At 39.5% G+C, this 21,058-nt stretch overlaps 2 protein-coding genes across 9 annotated transcripts in view; one reads left to right on the top strand and one right to left on the bottom strand.

Annotated features, from left to right (window-relative positions):
• nek1 (NIMA related kinase 1) overlaps nt 1–9,243 on the bottom strand; it is a 52,069-nt gene extending 42,826 nt beyond the window's left edge. For 5 of the 7 annotated variants that reach the window (XM_062982368.1, XM_008115214.3, XM_008115213.3 and 2 more), the window contains exons 1-7: nt 9,091–9,243; nt 5,774–5,921; nt 5,571–5,667; nt 3,681–3,778; nt 2,498–2,581; nt 732–799; nt 565–651 (exon numbers count right to left, since the gene is read on the bottom strand). In XM_062982368.1, coding sequence (XP_062838438.1) covers nt 565–651; nt 732–799; nt 2,498–2,581; nt 3,681–3,778; nt 5,571–5,667; nt 5,774–5,890 — 551 coding nt within the window. In that variant the 5' untranslated portion in view covers nt 5,891–5,921; nt 9,091–9,243. The other 2 variants (XM_016995300.2, XM_062982370.1) reach the window with 2 other exon arrangements.
• A 690-nt stretch (nt 9,244–9,933) lies between these two features.
• The window catches only part of clcn3 (chloride voltage-gated channel 3), a 76,552-nt gene continuing 65,427 nt past the window's right edge, over nt 9,934–21,058 (top strand). For both annotated transcript variants that reach the window (XM_003223709.4, XM_008115216.3), the window contains exons 1-2: nt 9,934–10,072; nt 17,342–17,518. In XM_003223709.4, coding sequence (XP_003223757.1) covers nt 17,359–17,518 — 160 coding nt within the window. In that variant the 5' untranslated portion in view covers nt 9,934–10,072; nt 17,342–17,358. The remainder of the gene's footprint in view (nt 10,073–17,341; nt 17,519–21,058) is intronic.

Genomic DNA, 21,058 nt, shown 5'->3' on the forward strand with positions numbered 1-21,058 from the left:
ACAGCATACTAACATGGCGTAAAGGAGTGATTAATTTAAAATCCAGAAAGAGATGAACTATATATTGTAAATACTTCTCTGCTACTTTTCACTTTGTCCCCAGATATTTACCAACACTGATAATGATCTCTTTTTTTTCATGTCAGGAGCGACTTGAGAAACTGCAAGTTGCTTCTGATGTGAGAGAATTGGCTGTCTACAAGGATATTGCCCAGGGGATGCTCGGATGTTTTAATGTTGTTATCATCCTTGTGGGAGGCTTCTCTCATGTCCATGCATGGAGCTGGAGATGATAGAAGGAGCTCATCAACACTCTCTCCAGGTTGGATTCAAACTGCCAACCTTCAGGTCAGCAACCCGACCTTCAAGTCATCAGTCCTGCCAGCACAAGGGTTTAACCCACTGCACCACCGAGGGTTCAACTGATAATGAAATGGTTATACTGGTTTATTTTCCATACAATAAAATAATGAAATATTGCATTTGGATAAATTACAGGGTAATGAAAGATAATGACATCAACGTACAATAACACTCAATGGGAAAGTTACTAGTAAAGCCTACCTTTTATTGTTGTAAGGCTTGTTCTCACAGATTTCTGGTGATAGGTAATATGGTGTTCCTATACAAGTTCGAGCAAGCTCAACTGTACTAAAAAAAGAAGAGATGGTAATGAATTAAACAATTCCTGATAATAATGGAACTTGCAGGAGGGGGAACTTGCATGTTACCTGTTAAGAACTCTAGCTATTCCAAAGTCGCCCAACTGTATCGTTCCATTTTTTGTTAAAAATATATTCTGAATTTCAAAAAAGAAAAAAAAAGTTTAGTAACAATGTCAAACAGCATTCAAAGACATATCTATATTAATCTCGACCAGTTGCAAAGGGATCTGAGAGAAAGAAGTTAGGAGCAAGTCTATGAAAGCTTATGTTACCAACTTCTATCTCTCAGTTAAATTCAAAGGTACTACAAGGTCTCTCAAACAGCTTTAAGAAAATAAGAAGAAATGTAGTTACTTGAAGTCAATTTTAATCCAAAACAACTGACTGTTACAGCTAGAAATTACTCTTAGACAGAAAATAGCTCAACGTAAAATTTTTCTCTCATGATCTGAAATATCAGCCTTACTATGTCTCCCAAGTGAAACATAAACCTAGGATGAGCCCTTGTAAACAGTCAACAAAGAATAATTTTGGACAAAGGACCGACTAGTCCCAGCAGTGCTTTTAGTACAACACAAGGTCTGGCACTGTAAGTAACCGTTACTTTTTGTTTCTGGCCCTGGGTACATAATATTGCAGTTACAGCATTTCTAGCATAACACTAATGACAGAGCTCAGCAAACAATACTGGCCATGAGGAGATGTCAGCTAATATTAACATGGAATCAATTCAGCTCACTAAAACAGATCAGCACACATCTGAATCTTTAATTTTTATTTTATGCCAACAATACAAAAATGCTATTTTAAGAAACAAGATATAACTTTACATATACAACTAAGAGAAAATGTACAGATAAACTGTTACTTTGCTTATTCTAGACCGGGGGTATCAAACTCATTTTCATCGAGGGCCACATCAGCCTTATGGCTGCCTTCAAAGGGCTGTCAAATCCATGGATGGAGAATACAGAGGGCAAACTGTAATTTTTTACATAGTGGCCAGTGCTCTTTAATTTTTACCAAGTTTGGGCCCCTGGATTTTATTCAACGACAACTCCCATCACTTTTAATTATCCATAATTTAGACTGGGGATAATGGGAATTGTAGCCTAACAGCACTTGTGGCTCTAAGGTTGGAGAAAGGTTTAAGGGCATTTTTAAAGTTAGGCATCAGACCCATAAGCCCTGTATTTAAATCCAAACCTCACTATCCAGACTGAACAGAACAAACTGCAGCCTTCCAGATGGCCCTATATCCCAACTCTCATCAGCTCTAGTCATGATGTCTAATGATAAGGAATTCTGGAGTTGTAGTCCAGCATCTGGAGGGGCACAAAAATGACATAGTGGGCCAGATTTGGCTCCCAGCCCTTGAGTGTTCTATGACAATCATCTTTCTCCTCTAAATGTATGAGCATGTTATTGAACAAATAGTCTTTGTAAGTAGCCAGCTCATGTCTTAAGTTGCATTTCTGCTTTGCAATGCAAAAAAGGCATTTAATAGATCTCCAGGTGCCAAGTAAGTATGTGTCGTTTTACTTTACAGTACAGATTTAAAATGCAGCTACTTAAAAAGGTAGCATCAGCAGTATCAGTTAATTGCTTCAAGTAGCTTAGATGTGGGAAATTGCTACTCACAAACTACACATGAAAGGAAAGGACAGTACATGAGCCAAAGACATAACCACAGTTGTCACAATACTAAACAATATTTTAGAAGAAACCAGCTCTTAAATTACTACTCTTGAGACATCATTATTTGCTATCAGTTGCAGAGCTAAGCTTATGCCCATTCATTACATTAACAGAAGTTTCTGTCTTTAACCCACCTGTGACTTTATATCTCTGTGCAAAATTTTTCTGTCATGTACATGTTTCAGTGCTAAACATATCTGAACAAACCAATCCATGATCTAAAAATAAGAAAAAGCAATTAGGCTTTGAAAGAAACTTGCATTTCAGTTTGAGAACAGAGTTTTTCTAGTGTCAAATTCTGTGAGATGCATTTTCCTATAACTTTCTTGCAGCCCCCAGTATTTAAGTTTTCCACCAGAGAACCTTGTAAATAAGAATGAAATGTTTTGGTCCTATTGGAGAATGGTTCAGCCATTGTAATAAAATACTGAAAAGACACCACAAATTATGTTTATATATAATTTATTAATGCAGAAATAAACCATCTAAAACCTGCAAACTATTTCTAAAGCTTTTCTATTTTTAAAGAAAAATACAAAAAATACAAAATATGTGGTAATTAATTTTCATGCATACTTTTGGTTTACAGTACTAGAATATCCAATATCAGCAAAAACTACAACTACTTTTCAAATCATGTTGTCCCACTCCTTAATAGATAAGCATTGCCAGGTTCCCAAGCTCCTTCTCCAGATCAGACTTGAGTTAAAGAGAGAGGGGAGATATTAGTTTTCTATTTCAAAGGTGCTCCAAATTCACTTTGGAAGTTTATCCAAAGCAAGCTCCAGCAGTCTTCACTAGCTCTGAGAGAAGAGACTGCTTCCCTCTCACATTCCAAACATTCCAGACATGCTGAAAACTCAGAATGGAAGTGGTAAGTCTCAAGGCCACTTTTGAGCCTGTAGGGAAATTGTCACTGCACTTCTAACCTATTTCCAAAGCTTTTCAAGAGCCTGACAATGAGGGGAGGGCTGGGTCTTGACCTTGTCATGCTGCATTTCTGTACCCTGGAATGATATTCAAGTATTCTTCCCAGATCTATTGTTGGGAGGAAATTTGGAAGCTGTCACAAAGGCCTGATATGGCAAATATCTCTGTAAATACCACTGTTTGGCCTAGTTTTCTATTTTAGAGGTACAGCACAATGCTAAGAATAAATAACATCTTAATCTTTTTGTAGGAGGCATAGTCTTCACAATCGTAAAATTGAGACTAGCCACCAAAATCAGCTAAAATACATGGACTTCTCTATTCATAAATCACCATAGTGAATGTTTTTCAAAATTTAGATTATCAAGCACTCTCACAGTATATTACCTGGTCTTCTGAAAACAGGACACCTTTCTGGGCATTAATTTTTTTAAATAAATCCCCACCTTCACAATAATCCATCACTATGTAGAGACAACCCCCTTCTGTAAATAAAAGAAAAAGAAAAAAAAGAAACAATCTTGTGTAGCAAATGTTTACTTATGCTATAGCTGAAACATAGTTGGCAATAAAAAATAACTTTATTTTTATATCCTGCCACCATCTCTTCGAAGGGATTTGGGGTGGCTTACAAGTGGGACCAGGCCGAGCACAACAAAGTTTATGAACTATAAACACATTTAAAAACATAATACACATATACCAATCTGATTAAACAATTAAAAACAGCAGAATATAAAAACAACCATTAAAATGAATCAAAACAAACATCAGTGACAAGATTGGACAAGATCAAAAATTGAAGAAAGTGGGGCATGGGCTTGTGCAAAGAGTGCTGGGACTGGAGTAAAGTGCAAGTTCATTGTAATGGTCAGTTTGGGCTGGGTATTCATAGATAGTGACCCAACCATTATCAAATGCACACTGTTACATCCAGGTTTTGAGGTCCCTGCGGAAGATAGACAGAGTGGGTGCTAGCCTAATCTTCCTGGGGAGGGAGTTCCAGAGCCCCGTGTGGGGCCACCATTGAGAAGGCCCTCTTTTTTGTCCCCACCAACCATGCTTGTGACGGTGGTAGGAGAGACAGAAGGGCCTCTCCGGCAGATTTTAGGGTCCGCACCATTCACAGAGGAAAATGTGGTTGCAAAGGTAGGCAGGACCTGAACTGTTTAGGGCTTTGTAGGTAATAACCTGCACTTTGAATTGGGACCGGAAACTTATTGGAGCTGTTTCAATAGGGGTGTTGGCCGCTCCCTATAATTAGCTCTAGTCAGCAACTGGCTGCAGAACTTTGCAGCAGTTGCAGTTTCCGGGCCATCTTCAAAGGCAGCCCCACATAGACTGCGTTGCAGTAATCCAGTCTGGATGTAACTAAAGCGTGGACCACCATGGCCAAGTCAGACTTTTCAAAGTATGGTCGCAGCTGGTGCACAAGTTTTAACTGTGCAAAGGCCATCCCGACCACCGCTGACACCTGAGCATTAAGCATCAGCGCTGAGTCCAGGAGGACCCCCAGGAGGAAGATCGGTCAGTTATGGGGCCAATTGGGGCATAGGGTGGCAACCTGTGCTCGATGAGGGAGAGTGTAACCCCATCAAGCACAGGTTGCCACCCTATACCCTGATTGGCCACACAACTGACCAGGAGGACCTCTTGTCTTGTCTGGATTAAGCTTCAGCTTGTTAGCCATCATCCGGTCCATTACAGAGGCCAGGCACTGGTCCAGGATCCGGGAGGTTTCCTTGGAATTCGATGGAAAAGAGTAGTAAAGCTGAGTGTCACCTGCATAGAAATGGCACCGAACACCAAATAACCTCACCCAGCAGCAATATCAACTTCTTATTTACTAGGTATTAAATTATAAAATTTTAATAGGAAACTTGCAGCCAAATTCTTACTTTTGCTATATTTCTACTCAACCATACAGAGAACCATGGTAAAAAAACCAAAAATATTGTCTAGAAGCTTATAATAGCATCAGTATATAACAGTGTTCTTCTGTTACTTCAGATAACGTTGTGTTTAGAGACACCTACCTCTGGAGTATGCAAAGGGAGAGAATTCATTTAGGAAATCATCTTGTAACTCATGACCAGAACATCTGCACTACCATTTGTACAGTTGGAAAAGTCAACAAAATTTAGCTGGCATACTGCTTATCTTGGCTATAAGCAAGAGCATAAAACAAATCTTATCAATTCAGCCCCTTTGATCTAGTTACGTGTTTTCACACTTCATCATACCATTTCAACATCACATGTTATTTTAAAGCCTAACCTTCAAAGGATTCTCTGTACAAGACAATATTTGGATGTTTCATGTTGGCCAACACGGCAACTTCTCTTCTGGATTCTTCTCTTTCTTTATTTGACATCTTTTAAAAAAATGAGAATGGGAAAGAAAAGTAAGGGATATATATTACTGAAGATAAATTTGAAAAGCTAATATAACAAAAAGGAAACTGAATTGGAGAAACTCACCTTAGATATATTGATCTCTTTAATAACATATTGCTTGCCATTTTCTTTTGATTTGACTAGAATTGCTTTTCCAAAAGATCCTTCACCAATTTTTTGCACCTTGCTGTATTTGTCCATGGTACTTTTCTAAGGCATCCTTATGCATGGGCTAGGGAGAAAATATATACTTTTAAACAAACAACAACATTTTTATTGATTAGCCAGTTGGCCTTATCAAAAGCAGATTGTACAAACACAACATACATCTAGTTCACTTAAAATAAAATAAATATATACAGTAATTTGTCAGCTTGGTGCCAATGTAGCTTAGCCATGGATATATGCATCAACTATCCTCATCTCCCATACACTGCACCCCAATCTGATCTATATACTCCAATCTCCTTTTAGCAGCTTTAAACAGATAAAGGGCCACTTTTATTGCCATAATGGGGTTATAACCGGCCAACAAAAATGAAGTTTTGACCACTATATCCCAGCTTGTTTTATTACAAATGAAAGGCCATAACAGAAAGAACAATATAAATTGTAGTAATCATTCAAACAAACAAAACCACTAAGGTGTGCTTACAGTGCCTACCAAATTGAGTGATACATTACATTTCAGTTTCTAAATCATGTTCAAATAAAGGTTGGGAATCCCTTATCCAGAATTCCATAATATATCCCTGTATGCTGTGGGATTGAATTAGATGGCGCTTGTGATTCTCTGTAGCTCTTAAGGTTCTATGTTCCAGTCTACGTAAGTCAAAGGCTAAATTGGAAAAGCATACCAAGATTTATTTTTAAAAACACTTGTACCCAGCCCCAAAAATGATGATTGCAAACAAACAAACAATTAGATTGCATATCCCTTGTCTAGAAACCCGAAATTGTCCATATGAGTGATTAAGATAGTGACATTGTTTTCTGTACAAAGTTGTATAAAATCATCTCCAGGCTATGTGTATATTGATTCATATGAAACATAAAAGTTTGCTATCTAGACTTCGGTCCCCTCTCCAAGATACCTCATAGTGTTTATTTACTGTATTTCACCCTGCTCTAATTCAACCCAGAAAGGGACTCAGAGTGGCTTCCAAATTGGCAATTCAATGCCACAATGAAAATAAACATACAAAATACAATATGCATTATACATTAAAATCAACAAAAACATTAAAGCCATAATATATCAATGCATTAAATAAACTGTTAAAAATATAGCACAAAGACCCAAAGTCATAATCCAGGAGCCATTCCAATCATATTACAATCACTTCATAGTTGCCTATTGCACTGTACTACTTTCTATTACTACTACTATTAGAGCCAATCTAATTTCACTGGAAAGGGAGTTCCACAGCCTAGGGGCCACCACTGAGAAGGCCCTGTCCTTTGTTCCCACCAGCCGCATCTGTGAAAGAGGTGAGTCAGAAAGCAGAGCCTCCCGGAAGATTTTAGCGTCTGTGCTGGTTCATAGAGGGAGGTGCATTCAGACAGGTAAGCTGGGCCATAACTGTTTAGGGTTTTATTGGCTAAAGCCAGCATTTTGAATTGTGCTCGGTAGCAAATTGGCAGCCAGTAGAGCTGATGCAGCAGGAGGTTGTATGTTCCCTGTACGCCGCTCCAGTGAGCACTACTTGAAGCTTTTGAACAGTCTTCAAAGGCAACCCCACGTAGAGCGTGTTGTAGTAATCTATTTGAGATTATTATGTTTATTATGTTGATTATTATTTGATACACAACAAGATTAGTACACCGCAAACAAGATCATTATGCTGGCTGTTGTATTGGAACACATGTGGGACACTTCCCAAGTGTCTGGGATTGAGTGATGCATCAGCAAATAATGCATGCAGATCCAAGTAGAGTGGACTTTTGCAACTGACAGATGGTAATTTTGTCAGCGCCAATTATGTTTAAGTGCAGGCCAAGGTCTTTAAGCATTGCACCCAGTGTGCCGATCACCACTGGGACCACCTTTACTGGCTTGTGCCAGTCTTTGCAGTTCAATCTTTAAATCCTTGTATCGTGTCAGCTTTTCCAGTTGCTTCTCAGTCAATCCTTTTGTCACCTGGGATAGCAACATCGACGATCCATACTTTGTTTTTTTCCAGGATCGTGAGGTCAGGAGTATTGTGTTCCAAAATTCTGTCAGTCTGAATTTGGAAGTCCCTGAGTAGTTTGATGTGTCCATTTTCTGTAACTTTTTCAGGCTTCTGATTCCATCAGTCCTTTGTTATTGGCAGATGGTATTTGTGGCACAAGTTCCAATAGATCATATGAGCAACGGTGTTATCCCTCTGCTTATAGTCTGTCTGTGTGATCTTTTTGCAGCAGCTGAGGATGTGATCCATTGTTTCGTCTGCTTCCTTGCAGAGCCTACACTTGGGATCTGTCATCAACTTTTCAATTCTGGCTTTGATGGCATCTGTTCTAATTGCTTGTTCTTGGGCTGCAAGAATCAGACCCTCTGTCTCCTTTTGCAAAGTTCCATTTGTCAGCCACATCCTTGTCAATTTTGCCATTATTATTATTATGTTCCTATATGCAAACACATTATGTTCCTACCTGCAAAGTCAGAAATCCAAAACATCTCGAGCCCCAAGGATTTAAGATAAGACACCGGATACTCAACCTGCACCTGTCAGCATCCACACTAACCTTTTTAATTCGCCTAATTAAAAAGATTATTAAGCTCTTCCGATTCTCACTCTACTTCTGATGGATGTGGTGGAATGCGACTTTTAATTCAGCTGTTAACTGATTTCTAAGGGCGCTGCTATGGTTCAATGCTATAGGATCGTGGGAGTTTTGCAAGGTCTTCTCTGCCAAAGAGTGCTGGTGACAAAAAACAACTCTGAGGTGCATCTATACCGGTAGGCTTTTAGGAATTGAGGGAGTTGGAGTCCAAAACACCCAAAGGGCAGAAGTTTGCCCATGCCTGATCTATACTGTAAAATGAATGCTGTTTAGACGCTATACTGTAAAATGAATGCTGTTTAGACGCTATACTGTAAAATGAATGCTGTTTAGACACTTCAACTACCATGGAATCCTCATATTTGTAGTTTAGAGAAGCACTAGCCTTCTTTGTCAGAGAAACCTTGTAAATCTACAACTCCAAGACTCCACAGCAGTGAGCCAAGGCAGTTAAAGTGGGGGATAGAATGGTTCCTCATGTCAAAAACCAACTCCAGTCACCTGACTGACTCATCAAGGGGCTGCTCTCCGCTTTTACCCCCACATCCCCCTGAAATCCCACCCCTGCGGCCTTGGTCTGGACACACCCATCCCCTGCAGTAGTGGTCGAGGCTGGAAGCGAGGCCACTTACAAGGCAAGAACCGCAGGAAGCCAGGGCCGCTGGGAAGGCAAGCTGCGTGAGGGGAACTGCCAGACCCCTTCCTGCCTCCTCCCCTCCGACAAATAACAACCCAGACACCCTTAACTCAATCTCCCACCCCGTTGGGTGAGCCCAGCCGCTCTAACGGAGCCGAAGCTTTAGTCCCGCCCCCGTCGCGTTGCTTATAGGACAACCGGCCCAGAACGTCCTTCGCCATTGGTTGAAACGCAGGCCTCCGAGTGGGTTCGAATGCGCCGCTAAGGTAGGGAGCGCCGTAGAAGATGCTTACGGATTCTCCCTGGCAACGCGTGAGCACGGGGTCACGTGATCGAAAGGGGCGGGCAGAAGGGAGGCTGGTGAAGCTATGGCGGGAGAGAAGTGTTGGAGACAGCCTGTCAGAATGGTTGCATCTCCTGCCGGAAAACACACAACCCCAATTGCAACACTCACACTTGCCTCAGGCAGGCAAGAGTTTTCTCCCATCCTGGACTTTCCACAAATATATAAATCTCACTTGCCTAGTTTCCAACAGATCTCACTATCCCTGAGGCTGCCTGCCATAGATGTGAGCGAAACGTCAGGAGAGAATGCTTCTGCAACATGAGAATGCCAGCCCGGGAAACTCGGCAACCCAGCCTTTCAATTATTGCTCCCAAATCCTGCCAGGCTTCAACAGGCAACCACGCGCATGCGCCAAGAGACCCTATTGGAATCCTCGCTCTTGAGGGCCGCAGGTCTCGCTGCCGCCACGGCGCATGCGTGCCGTGAAAAAAAGAAGCAACCTTGACGTGCCGTGGTAAAGGAAGGGCGGGGTTCCGTTGTGGGCGCTGCGCTTGGGAGCCGATTGGCTGAGCTGACCCGAGTTCCGCCTCCTTGCCTCCTCGCGAGCCTCTCCGCCCGGTTTGGCGGCGAAGAGGAGAATGCGCGAGGGCTCTCTGGGGATCGCCAGGCGGCGGCGCTGCCACACGGCCAGGTAGGCGAGCGAGGGAAGGAAGGGAGAAAGGGAGGGGAAAGGCCGCCATGGAGAGAGCCCGTCAAAAGAGGTGCCTGTCTCTGCCAGAGTGATGGAGACCGCCTGTCAGAATGGTCGCATCTCTTGCTTTAGGTGCACTAGTCACACGTTCGCCTTTCTCCCTTACCTCAGCAGACAGAGGATAGATGCGTTGCGAGTTGTTATGTTTGAGGAGAGCCTTTTCATCTCTAGGAATTGTAGTTTTGTCAGGGCATCAGCGCTCTCCGGCAGAACAAGCTAAACGCCCTGTGAAACTACAACTCCCATGATTCCACAGCACTGAGGCCCCATCCACACAGCTGAATAAAATCCCACATTATCTGCTTTGAACTCGAATATATGGCAGTGTGGACTCAGATATCCCAGGGCCTTTCCACACAGCCATATAACCTAGAATATCAAGCCAGAAAATCCCACAATGTTTGCTTTGAACTGGGTGATCTGAGTCCACACTGCATGTATTCCAGTTCAAAGCAGAAAATGTGGGGTTTTATCCAGCTGTGTGAAAGGGACCCCAGTTCAAAGCAGATCTTGTGGGATTTTCTTCCTTGATGTTCTGGGTTATATGGCTGTAGCCATAGCTGTTAAAGTGGTGTCAATCTGTGTTCATTCGACAGCGGAGATGGCCCTCAGTGACTTTTTATATGCAGTGTAATTCAACCAAGAGAGGGCAGAATTGGGTCGCAATTCCAGGGTTTCTAGCCTATGCCTTACCAAACTACAGCTCCCACGGTTCTAAAGCATTGAGCCATTGCAGTTATAGTGGTGTCAAAACTGTGTTAATTTTACAATTGTAGATACGCCTTTTTCTTGGAGGGACAGAAGGAGCCTTGCCTCCCGCAGCACCCTCTTATCAGCCCTCACAGCATTTCTGCAAAAAAGAGCCACATCCCAGTGGCTTTCTCTTGCCTTAATAATGACCTCCTTCCTGTTTCTGTGGATCTCCTTTTTGTCCAGGCATGGGCAAACTTCAACCCTCCAGGTGTTTTAAACTTCAATTTCCACAATTCTTAACAGTCGATAGGCAGTTAGGAATTGTGGGAGTTGAAGTCCAAAACACCTGGAGGGCCAAAGTTTGCCCTTTTGTTTATTTATTTATTTATATCTTGCTTGATCTCTCCATAGGGAGACTCAAAGCAGCTCACAATCAAAAAAATGACAACTTAAAATATACAAATATACAGTAATAAAACAGTGTATAATTATATATTATTATATATTATCAGTGCTAATTATATTTAATATATTAGTATGACTATATTACAATATAATTATTATGTATTATTATATTGTATTATTAGCATTATGCCTGTTTTAGACTCTCAAAACATCCAGGGTTTCTGTCTTTGGGTCCATTTTGTCCATTGGCAGAACATGGCTGGCTTATACAGTTTAGTAAACATGTGTAATAATCAAACTGATAGATATTTAGAAAATGTGGTACTGTGCCGAAAATGTATTCCAAACTCATTGATCTGGGGAAAGGGTGTAGTTTCTGACTACTCCATTCCTTAATGATTGTTGAGACTTAATTTTTTTTTTTTTGGCAAAAGAAGAAATGGGTTGTATGTTGCTTTACTGCACTATTTTTCTTTTAAAGAAAAGTCATTAATTTTTGCAAAGCCAGAGATGGAGTTGATAAAAATAAAGCATGGAACTGGCTGGAGGATTCTAGAAGTTGTATAAAAAGGCAGAGAAGAGTAAGAAGGGAAATCTTAGCCATGTATAAATATTTGAAAGGGTGTCATATTGAGGAGAAGGCAAGCTTCTTTTCTGCTTCTCTTAAGATTAGGGAAAGATAACCCACCTAAACTTTAAGAAGAATGTTTTGGTGGTAAGAGCTGTTCGGCAATGGAATATGCTGTTTCAGAGTGTGGTGGAGTCTCCTTCTCTGGAGGCTTTTAAGCAGAAGCTAGATGGCCATATGTTTGATGTGTTTTGATTGTGTTTTCCTGTTTGGCAAAATGGGGCTGGACTGACTGCCCCTTGGAGACTTTTCCAACTCAATCTATATATATATAAATATATATAGTAGAGTCTCACTTATCCAACATAAACGGGACGGCAGAATGTTGGATAAGTGAATATGTTGGATAATAAGGAGGCATTAAGGAAAAGCCTATTAAACATCAAATTAGTTTATGATTTTACAAATGAAGCACCAAAACATCATGTTAGACAACAAATTTGGCAGAAAAAGTAGTTCAATACGCAGTAATGCTATGTAGTAATTACTGTATTGATGAATTTAGCACCAAAATATCACGATATATTGAAAACATTGACTACAAAAATGTGTTGGATAATCCAGAGCGTTGGATAAGCGAGTGTTGGATAAGTGAGACTCTACTGTATATATAAATGTAATGTGCCGTTTTATTATGGAGTAAACAGCAAAACCATTGAACCAAATCACACCAGATTTGGCCACAAAAGACATAGTCATCCAGTCTATGTCTTTCAAACAAAACAAAAAAAACCCCCTAGAAAAATAAAGCCAAAATTAGAGAACGAGAAAGAGCAGTTTCCCCCCTTTAGAAACAGCACAGAACGGTAGTTCCTTTAGGCTCCACCCACTTCGTGTCCTAGCAATTCCCTCAGCCAAAATGACGTCCAGGGCATAGGCAGAGTGCACTTAGGCCTCACCCACACTGCCTATAAAATACAGATTATCAGATTTGAACTGGATTATATGGCAGTGTAGACTCAAGTCCCTCCCACACAGCTATATAACCCAGAATGCCAAGGCACATAATCCACAGTATCTGCTTTGAACTGGATTATCTTGAGTCCACACTGTCATATAACCCAGTTCAGTGTGGATTTTATACAGCTGTGTAGAAGGGGCCTCATATAATCCAGGCCCAAACGGATAATAGAAGATTATAAATATAATATATAATTATATTAGTTATAATATATAACTAATTGCAGCATTCATACTTGCCACATCGAGACTATTAATTGCCATTCAACCTGGGCAACCAAGGATTCCACAAGGTAGAAAGCGGCCAAGGTTGCAAGAAGCAAGACTATTCAGTGCAATTCAAGCTGGCCAAACAATGATTCCCCTACAAAGCAAGTAGCCAGGCTTCAAAGCGGCTCTTTGATTGAGGGTGCTACTCCAGCTCGCCAAACAAGAATTCCCCTAGCTTTAACACAGCCAGGCATTGAAGCTGCAAGGCTGTTCAGTGCAATTCAATCAGACCAACAAAGGATTAACCTTGGTAGATGGCGGCCAGGCTTTGAAGCAGCGATACTACTCTGTACTGTTGAAGCTTACCAACCAAAGATTCCCCTAGGTAGCAAGCAGCCAGGCTTTGAAGCAGCTAGGCTATTCATTGCAATTCTACCAGCCCAAAAAACCATTCCCTTAGAACGCAAGTACCCAGCCTCCCAAGCAGCAAGCCTATTCCGTTGCATTCCAGCTCACCAAACAAGGATTCCCAAAAGAAGAAAACAGCCAGGCTTTGAAGCTGCAAGGCTATTCACTGCTATTTTCCACCTGGCCAACAGATGATTCCCATAAGCTGCAGCAACGTGTGGCCGGGCACAGCTAGTGATTTTATAGAAGAAGTTGCTTTTCTATCCTATAACTGCCTGTAAGCTTTCCTGTTCCTTTTTTCACTGAAACTCATAGAATCCTCCAGTCAAAGTAACTTCATACTCAGACCTTTTCTTCATGCATATTCAGTGCCAACTTGTCTATTGACCAGTGCTGTGAGTTTGGCCAAATTATCTCCAATTAGACATAGGACAGGAATGCTTGAGTGAACAGTTATATCCCCATTTTTATACGTTGTATTCCCTCTGGCTAGTGGTATAAGGAATGCTGGACCACCTAGGACTTTGAGCACAAACTATTGTCCTTTCACTAGTTCTTTCTGGCTGCTGAGATGGAGTGTGGCTACATATCGTCGTGTATTTGCTTTTAAATTTTATCAGTATCTTAGTACCTGGGAAGTAAGACGAAATAGAGAGAATTTAGATAGAAATATTGTACAAAGGTTTTAAAAAAAACAAATCAGCTGTAAATACTATTAATTTTATTCTAAAATTATTTCCACAATAGTAGCAATGAAATACGTCAGAGAAATATAATTTAAACATAATTTGTACTATTGTTTTTTATCTTGTGTGTTGTCTTGGAAGGATTGTACTCTGGTGTTTAAAGAATTTTAAAGTACTTCATATTAAAGGCATACCTACTTCATAATTCAAGAACCTAGGTACTTGCTGAACTTGGGAATGTGTGTTGATGTACTTTCTCTGAATTACTATTTTTATGCACATACACACATTTTCATCACACTTTCCCCACTTGAATTATGAAGCTAGTAACAATACCTTTAATATGAAATTACTGAAAATATTATGGTATAATCCTTTCAAGACAGGATATAAGATAAAAAAAGAATGCCAAACACTTTCTGAAATTGTATCCTTCCAAGACAGGCGAGGCACGTAGAGCATTTTTTCAGTATTCTGCTCACTTGGAATTCAGTTTTACATTATAAATGCCTTCCTCTTATGAGGATAACTTGAGAAAAGTATATGTATATATTATATGAACTTTACAAATAATAAAGAGCTTTACAAACAAAAGATATTTTGAATGCCTTAATTGTAAACTATCTTTGTATAATATGATCAGAATCTCACAAGTAGTTGGTTCTTGTAAGCATATATTTTATTCTGGGGAGAAAATGAAGAATGAAATTATTTAAGCCAAGATCTTCTATGATTCCTTGGGAACTCCATTGAACTCAATAGAATTTCATTGAATAAAGATGTATTGTATTTCACCGTTAGTTTACTAAGAAAACATTTCCTTGTTCCTGAAGAAATATTTCAGGCTATGCATGGTTTTTATCACCATCGAAGTAAAAACTGAATCTTCTAGTGTTTCTCAAACTGATCATCCAGGTATTTTGGACTTTAGCTCTCAGAAATCCCAGCCAGTTTATCAGCTGTTAGGAATTGTGGGACTTGAAGTACAAAACATCTGAAGGAGCACAGTTTGAGAAACTCTGTTCTAATGAATATATAACAAGAAAATTTAACTTGGCTGATATACTGAGAAAATATAAATGTGGATTGCTTAGCCCTCTTTAGTACCTACCAGTTCTCCCCTGCAAAATAAACCTTTATGCCATCTCCTCAGAAAGGCAGTAGCTTAGACTTGTTAAAATGGCTTCCTAACTACTTTGTTGATGGTACATGTGTATCCGTTTACTTGTAAACATGAACTGATTGGCAGAGAGAAAGTTAAGCTCAAATTTTCATTATTCCACCAATACTGGACCACAAATGCTTCAAACTCCTATTTTACTGGTGCATTCCTTCATATTGTGTAGTAATTTCAAGTATTATGAATGCAAGAGACTTGACAGATTTCCCTAGTGGTTCCCTAGTGGTTCTTTTAGTTTTGAAAAGTTGTATGACATTGTTTAGGCAAGTTTAATCTCTTCTCAAGTAAATCAGTTATTTGGCTGAGTAATATTTAATAATTAAGTTAGTTGTTTTAGCCACAATTTGTAATTCTTTAGTACAGTTTGAACATGTCTTATCCAGAATTTTGGAACTGCAAATATTCCAAAATCCGCAATTATTCTCATAGGTGGTTACAATAGTGACACCTTTGTTTTTGGATGTTTCAGTGTACAGAAACTAAGTTTCATGCACAAAAATGATTTACAGTATTGAATAAAATTTCCTTTAGGGTATGTGTAATAATTTGGGATGTGCGTGGTATTTATTTCATTTATTTCTTTTGTGCATTTGTTTCATGTCGACCGTTTGTCTACACAAAATGAATGATAACATTTTAGTACGAAACGTAAGGTGACATGAAAATGAAAGCCGCATGGTCATTGTGCTTGCTTTTGTTTTCTGACCACATGGCCTCCATGCGTGCAATCACTTCCTCGTGCATCAGAGAAGGAGGAGGGAAGGAGGTGATCCTCGGCCATTTGGAGGCCAAGGAATCACTGAAATGGGCTGGGCAAGGAAGGTATATAAGGGGGGGACTTCCCCTAAAGCAGCCATTGCTGTTGCTGCTGGGTCCAGGGGTTGGGTTTCTGTTGCTGTGTCTCCACTTGGCTTGTCTTTTAGGAATGTTTCTTACCCCCCCCCCCCCAAAAGGATCGGCAAAAAAGCTTTTGAAGGAGTTGTTTGATGTTGTAATATTTTTTATTAAGAAGTGAAATCTGTGTGTTTGTGTTGAGCATCTTTCCCGTTTGGCTGGCTGGCAGCTCCCCTGGCCCTCCTCCTGCTGCTGCAGAAATTAAGAGGGCCGGGCCAGCTGGGAGGAAAAGGGAATGCTTTTATAGGGGATTTTATTTATAAAAAGGAAAAAAAATGCTAGATATTGGGGGAAGACCCAAATGTTTTAAAAGTTGGTGGGCTAAAAGGGGTCCATATGCCTTCCATGTGTGATGATTTTCACGCCTCTAGCCCTAAATCTGAGTGGGGGGGGGGAGCCTTGGAACCTCTCCCATTGCCGCCAATGGCACAGAAACTTTCATTTTTTTCATAAGCGAGATGAAAATTCTATTCGTATAGGTGCTCTGTTTTCAGAAACGGGAACAAATACGAAAATGAGACAAAATGAATGAAACAAAACAAAAAAACCCAGCAATTCCATACAAATGCACTAGTAATAATGTGTATATGAAGCATTAGTCAATTTGATGTTTGGACTTGGGTCCCATCTCCAAGATAACTCAATATGTACATACACTATTTCAAAATCCAAAGCACTTCTGGTCCCTAGCATTTTAGGTAAAGGATACTCAACCTGTATCTTGATTTCATGGAGTAGTGTAGCACATAACTTCAAGATATTATGATGTGACTGAAAACATATTAATGCCCTGCCTTAATCATAAAAATTACTCACATGGTATTTCTGATTTCAATAAAATGGATTTATATGCCACAATATGTAAGCCTGTTGTGATAATTCCATATTATTGTGTTTGGCTATTTTGGTATCTTCCATTTATTCATACAGGTGATTTCAATTATTTTGTATGTAATCAATAACTATTTTTAAAAGTTGCATGTTATTTCTATCAAAGTAATGTAAACCCCGTGTTAGTGCTCATGGTACTTGCACATTCTCAGTTATCCTTCTAATGACATAAACTTTCTCGCACTTGTTAATTTGAGTTGTGTATTCGTACACTTATTCCTAGTTGTGAGGGGTTTTTTTCCTTCCTTTTTCAGCTTATAGCAGCAGCTAAATGGAGTCTGAGCAGCTGTTCCATAGAGGTTATTATCGAAATAGCTACAACAGTATAACTAGTGCAAGCAGTGATGAAGAACTTCTAGATGGAGTAGGTGTCATAATGGATTTTCAGACATCTGAAGATGATAATTTGTTAGATGGTGATGCATGCATAGGTAAGTGAGTAAACTATCATTTTTATCTTTTTTGTACATGATGGGAGACAATGCATTAATATGTGCAAATATGATATTGCAGAAAAATTTTAGAGCAGGAACATAATGCAGTATTACTGTCCCAGTTCAGATATTGTGGCCAAAAACACGAGTTAGCATTTGGGAACATGTGTTCCAATTCACCTTCTCAATTCCTTGTGCTGAATTCTCACTATGGTTTTGTCTAATATCCAGTTGTAGAAAACATGTTTATAAAAGTGATACTTGTAGTTTTGATAGCAGAGCTGAAGAACCATAACACTATGTAACACATTTTTTGTTCCTGGGTTATAAATGTCATTTCATAATTGATTCTATCATAAAAACATGGAAAAGTATATTAAACTGCCAAAACTTCATTTTTGCGGGGCTTCCTGCAGTACATTTTGCTATAGTTTTTCAATGGATACCTGATAGATTCTCAACCAATCCAATATAGTTTGTGGTAGCCATATAAACAAATTATGATTGTGCTGGTCATATGATAGCTAGATGTAGTGAACTGATTTTCCTTGCATACCCTGAATATCCAATGTGGCGTGCTTTTCAAATGAATTCAATGCTTGAAATGAAAATAAAGACTATATAAACTTAGTTACTTTTGGAAATGTGTATGTATGTTTGAAGAAAAATTGGCATTTTGAAAGTGTTATTAGATGTTATTTTACCTTTAGATATAAATGTGTGAAATTGTCATTTTTGCATCTGTAGACTTTCCCCAAATATTGTAGAAAAACATAATTATTAAATTTGCATCCTAATTTTGATATGCTCAGCTATTATAAAACAGATAGTACTGCACTATTCTGTGCATTAATAGAGTGCATTTATAGGTGGCATTCTTCATCTAGAATGTCTCAGTGTTATATTTCATTTTCATTACAGTATTCTTATTCTCCCTAACTTCATATACTGTTGGACCAATGCTGTCAGCAGGTGGCCATCAGCCTTCTGGAAAATATACTACTTGCTTTTCTCCTCCCTATGAATTGTTCTGAATGTGCTAGAGTTGGGCACTTTCACAGTGCAATTAAAACACATAAGATCTTTCTCATGGATGACATTTTTGTAGGAAACGAGATGTGACGAAAATGAAAGCCGCACAGTCATTGTGCTTGCTTTCGTTTTACTTTCATTTTGGCTTTGTAACAATAAGCAGGTACTGACAGAGGGCTGCTTTCCCTTTACAACTATGTGTACCAACGGGTGTTAATAATATTAATATAAATAATGATAGTTATTCTGGGACCCTAAGCTGAGTTTGGGAGGAGTGCCTCCCCATTACATCTGATGTGTGCCAATGGGTCTTAATAATAATAGTAATGATAATTTTTTATATATATATATATATATATATATATATATATATATATATATATAGTGATAGCTACTCTGGGACTTTAAGCTGAGTCTGGGGGAGGAGTGCCTCCTCATTCCATTTGATGTGAGCCAATGGGTCTTACTAATTATATTAATTTATATATTAATAACGATAGCTACTCTGGGACTCTAAGCTGAGTCTGGGGGAAGAGTGCCTCCCCATGCCATCTGCTGTTAGCCAATGGGTCTTACTAATAATATTAATATATATATTAATAACGATATCTACTCTGGGACTCTAAGCTGAGTCTGGGGGAGAAGTGCCTCCCCATGACAGCTGATGTGTGCCAATGGGTGATAATAATAATAATATCATTGATAACAATAGAACTCTGGGGAAGACCCAAACGTTTTAAAAACTGGTGGGCTAAAGCTGGTCAAAATGCCCTCTGTATGAGGCGATTTTCACCCCTCTAACCCAAAAACTGAGGGGGGGGGGGTAAGCCTTGGAAGCCCTCCCACTGCCGGCAATGGCACGAAAAGTTTTGTGTTTTTTGTTAGCCAGATGAAAATTTGTGTCGTATAGGCGGCCCATTTTAGTTAGCTGGAACCAAAGACGAAAATGAGACGACATGAATGAAACTACACAAAACGAACAGCAATTCCATACAAAAGCACAGCACTATTGAGCATGAACAATTAGAGTGAAATGAATTAATTCAAGCAAGCGAGGCATACCTCTTTGGCATATTTAAAGAATCGGCTATAGAAATCTAAGCCAGTTTGCAAATTCATGGAGGATCACAAAACCCTCTTAGATAAGTTAATAGAGGTGATGTGGCTAACAAATTCCAGAATACTTGAATGAGTTTCAGTGTTATATGAAAAATTACTATAATAAGCGGCAAAGAGCTGATTTACATATTATGCTACATCATGACTTAGTGCTGCATGCATGGCCTTCCATTCATTCTTCTTACATGTTTGGAAGAAACATTTTGAATATGTGATGTGGGGAACTGGCTATAATTATTTTCTAAAGTTGAAGAGACAAGTGCCGTATTTGTGTCCCCTGGTTACAAGTGTTCCTTTCCTGGAAATTCACCAGGGGCTGACAGCCTAATGCCTCAAGTTATCCTTGTGAAACTAAACTCCTTTGAAGTCCTTTTGAGTGAGCAGAGATGGAAAAGTTCAGGGTTATACTTAGGACTGTGGTTGATTTTCAAAGCGGACCAAAGGTAAATAGTGGTGTGGATCTATGTGTAGAAATACTTTGCCTCTATTGCTTTTGGCAATAATTATATATCAACTAGCTGTGCCCGGCCACGCGTTGCTGTGGCGTTGTCTGGTGGTGTTGGTGAGAAATTGTTGAGGTAGTGGTGGTACTGAATGTCTGTTGTATGGTTGTCTTTATGTTTAGTATGCACACTGAAGTGGATTATATGGCAGTGTGGAGTCAAGATAGTCCAGTTCAAAGCAGATAATATCTATATATATAAAAGGATAAAGTTGCGGGCGCAGTGACTATAACAACAAAACTAAACATCCCAGAAATACGAAACTTGGCAACACAATGCAAAAGCCTTGCCTCCCGGTTACAACAACACAACCACACCACAAAACCACAATCCAGACCCACAACACTCACAACAACACATAATGACTATAACAACACAACTAAATGCCCTAGAAATACAAAACTTGGCAACACAACGCAAAAGCCTTGCCTCCCGGTTGTAACAACACAATCACACCACAAAACCACACTGGACCCACAAAATTCACAACAACGCATTGTGACTATAACAACACAACTAAACACCCCAGAAATACGAAACTTGGCACACAACTAAATGCCCCAGAAACACAAAACTTGACAACACAACGCAAAAGCCTTGCCTCCTGGTTGTAACAACACAACCACACCACAAAACCACAATCCAGATGCACAAAACTCACAACAAAGCATCGTGACTATAACAACACAACTAAACGCCCCAGAAATACGAAATTTGGCACACAACTAAATGCCCCAGAAATACAAAACTTGACAACACAGAGAAAGGGAACAGCATAGGAATAAAGGAAACAAGGAGAGCACCCACTCTATCCATCCACTCATCTATCCATCCACTCACCCACTAATAATAAACACCTACACAGGCAAGAATCAGCCATGCA

This window comes from Anolis carolinensis, chromosome 5, assembly GCF_035594765.1.
Source record: "Anolis carolinensis isolate JA03-04 chromosome 5, rAnoCar3.1.pri, whole genome shotgun sequence".
Taxonomy (NCBI): Eukaryota; Metazoa; Chordata; class Lepidosauria; order Squamata; family Dactyloidae; genus Anolis; species Anolis carolinensis.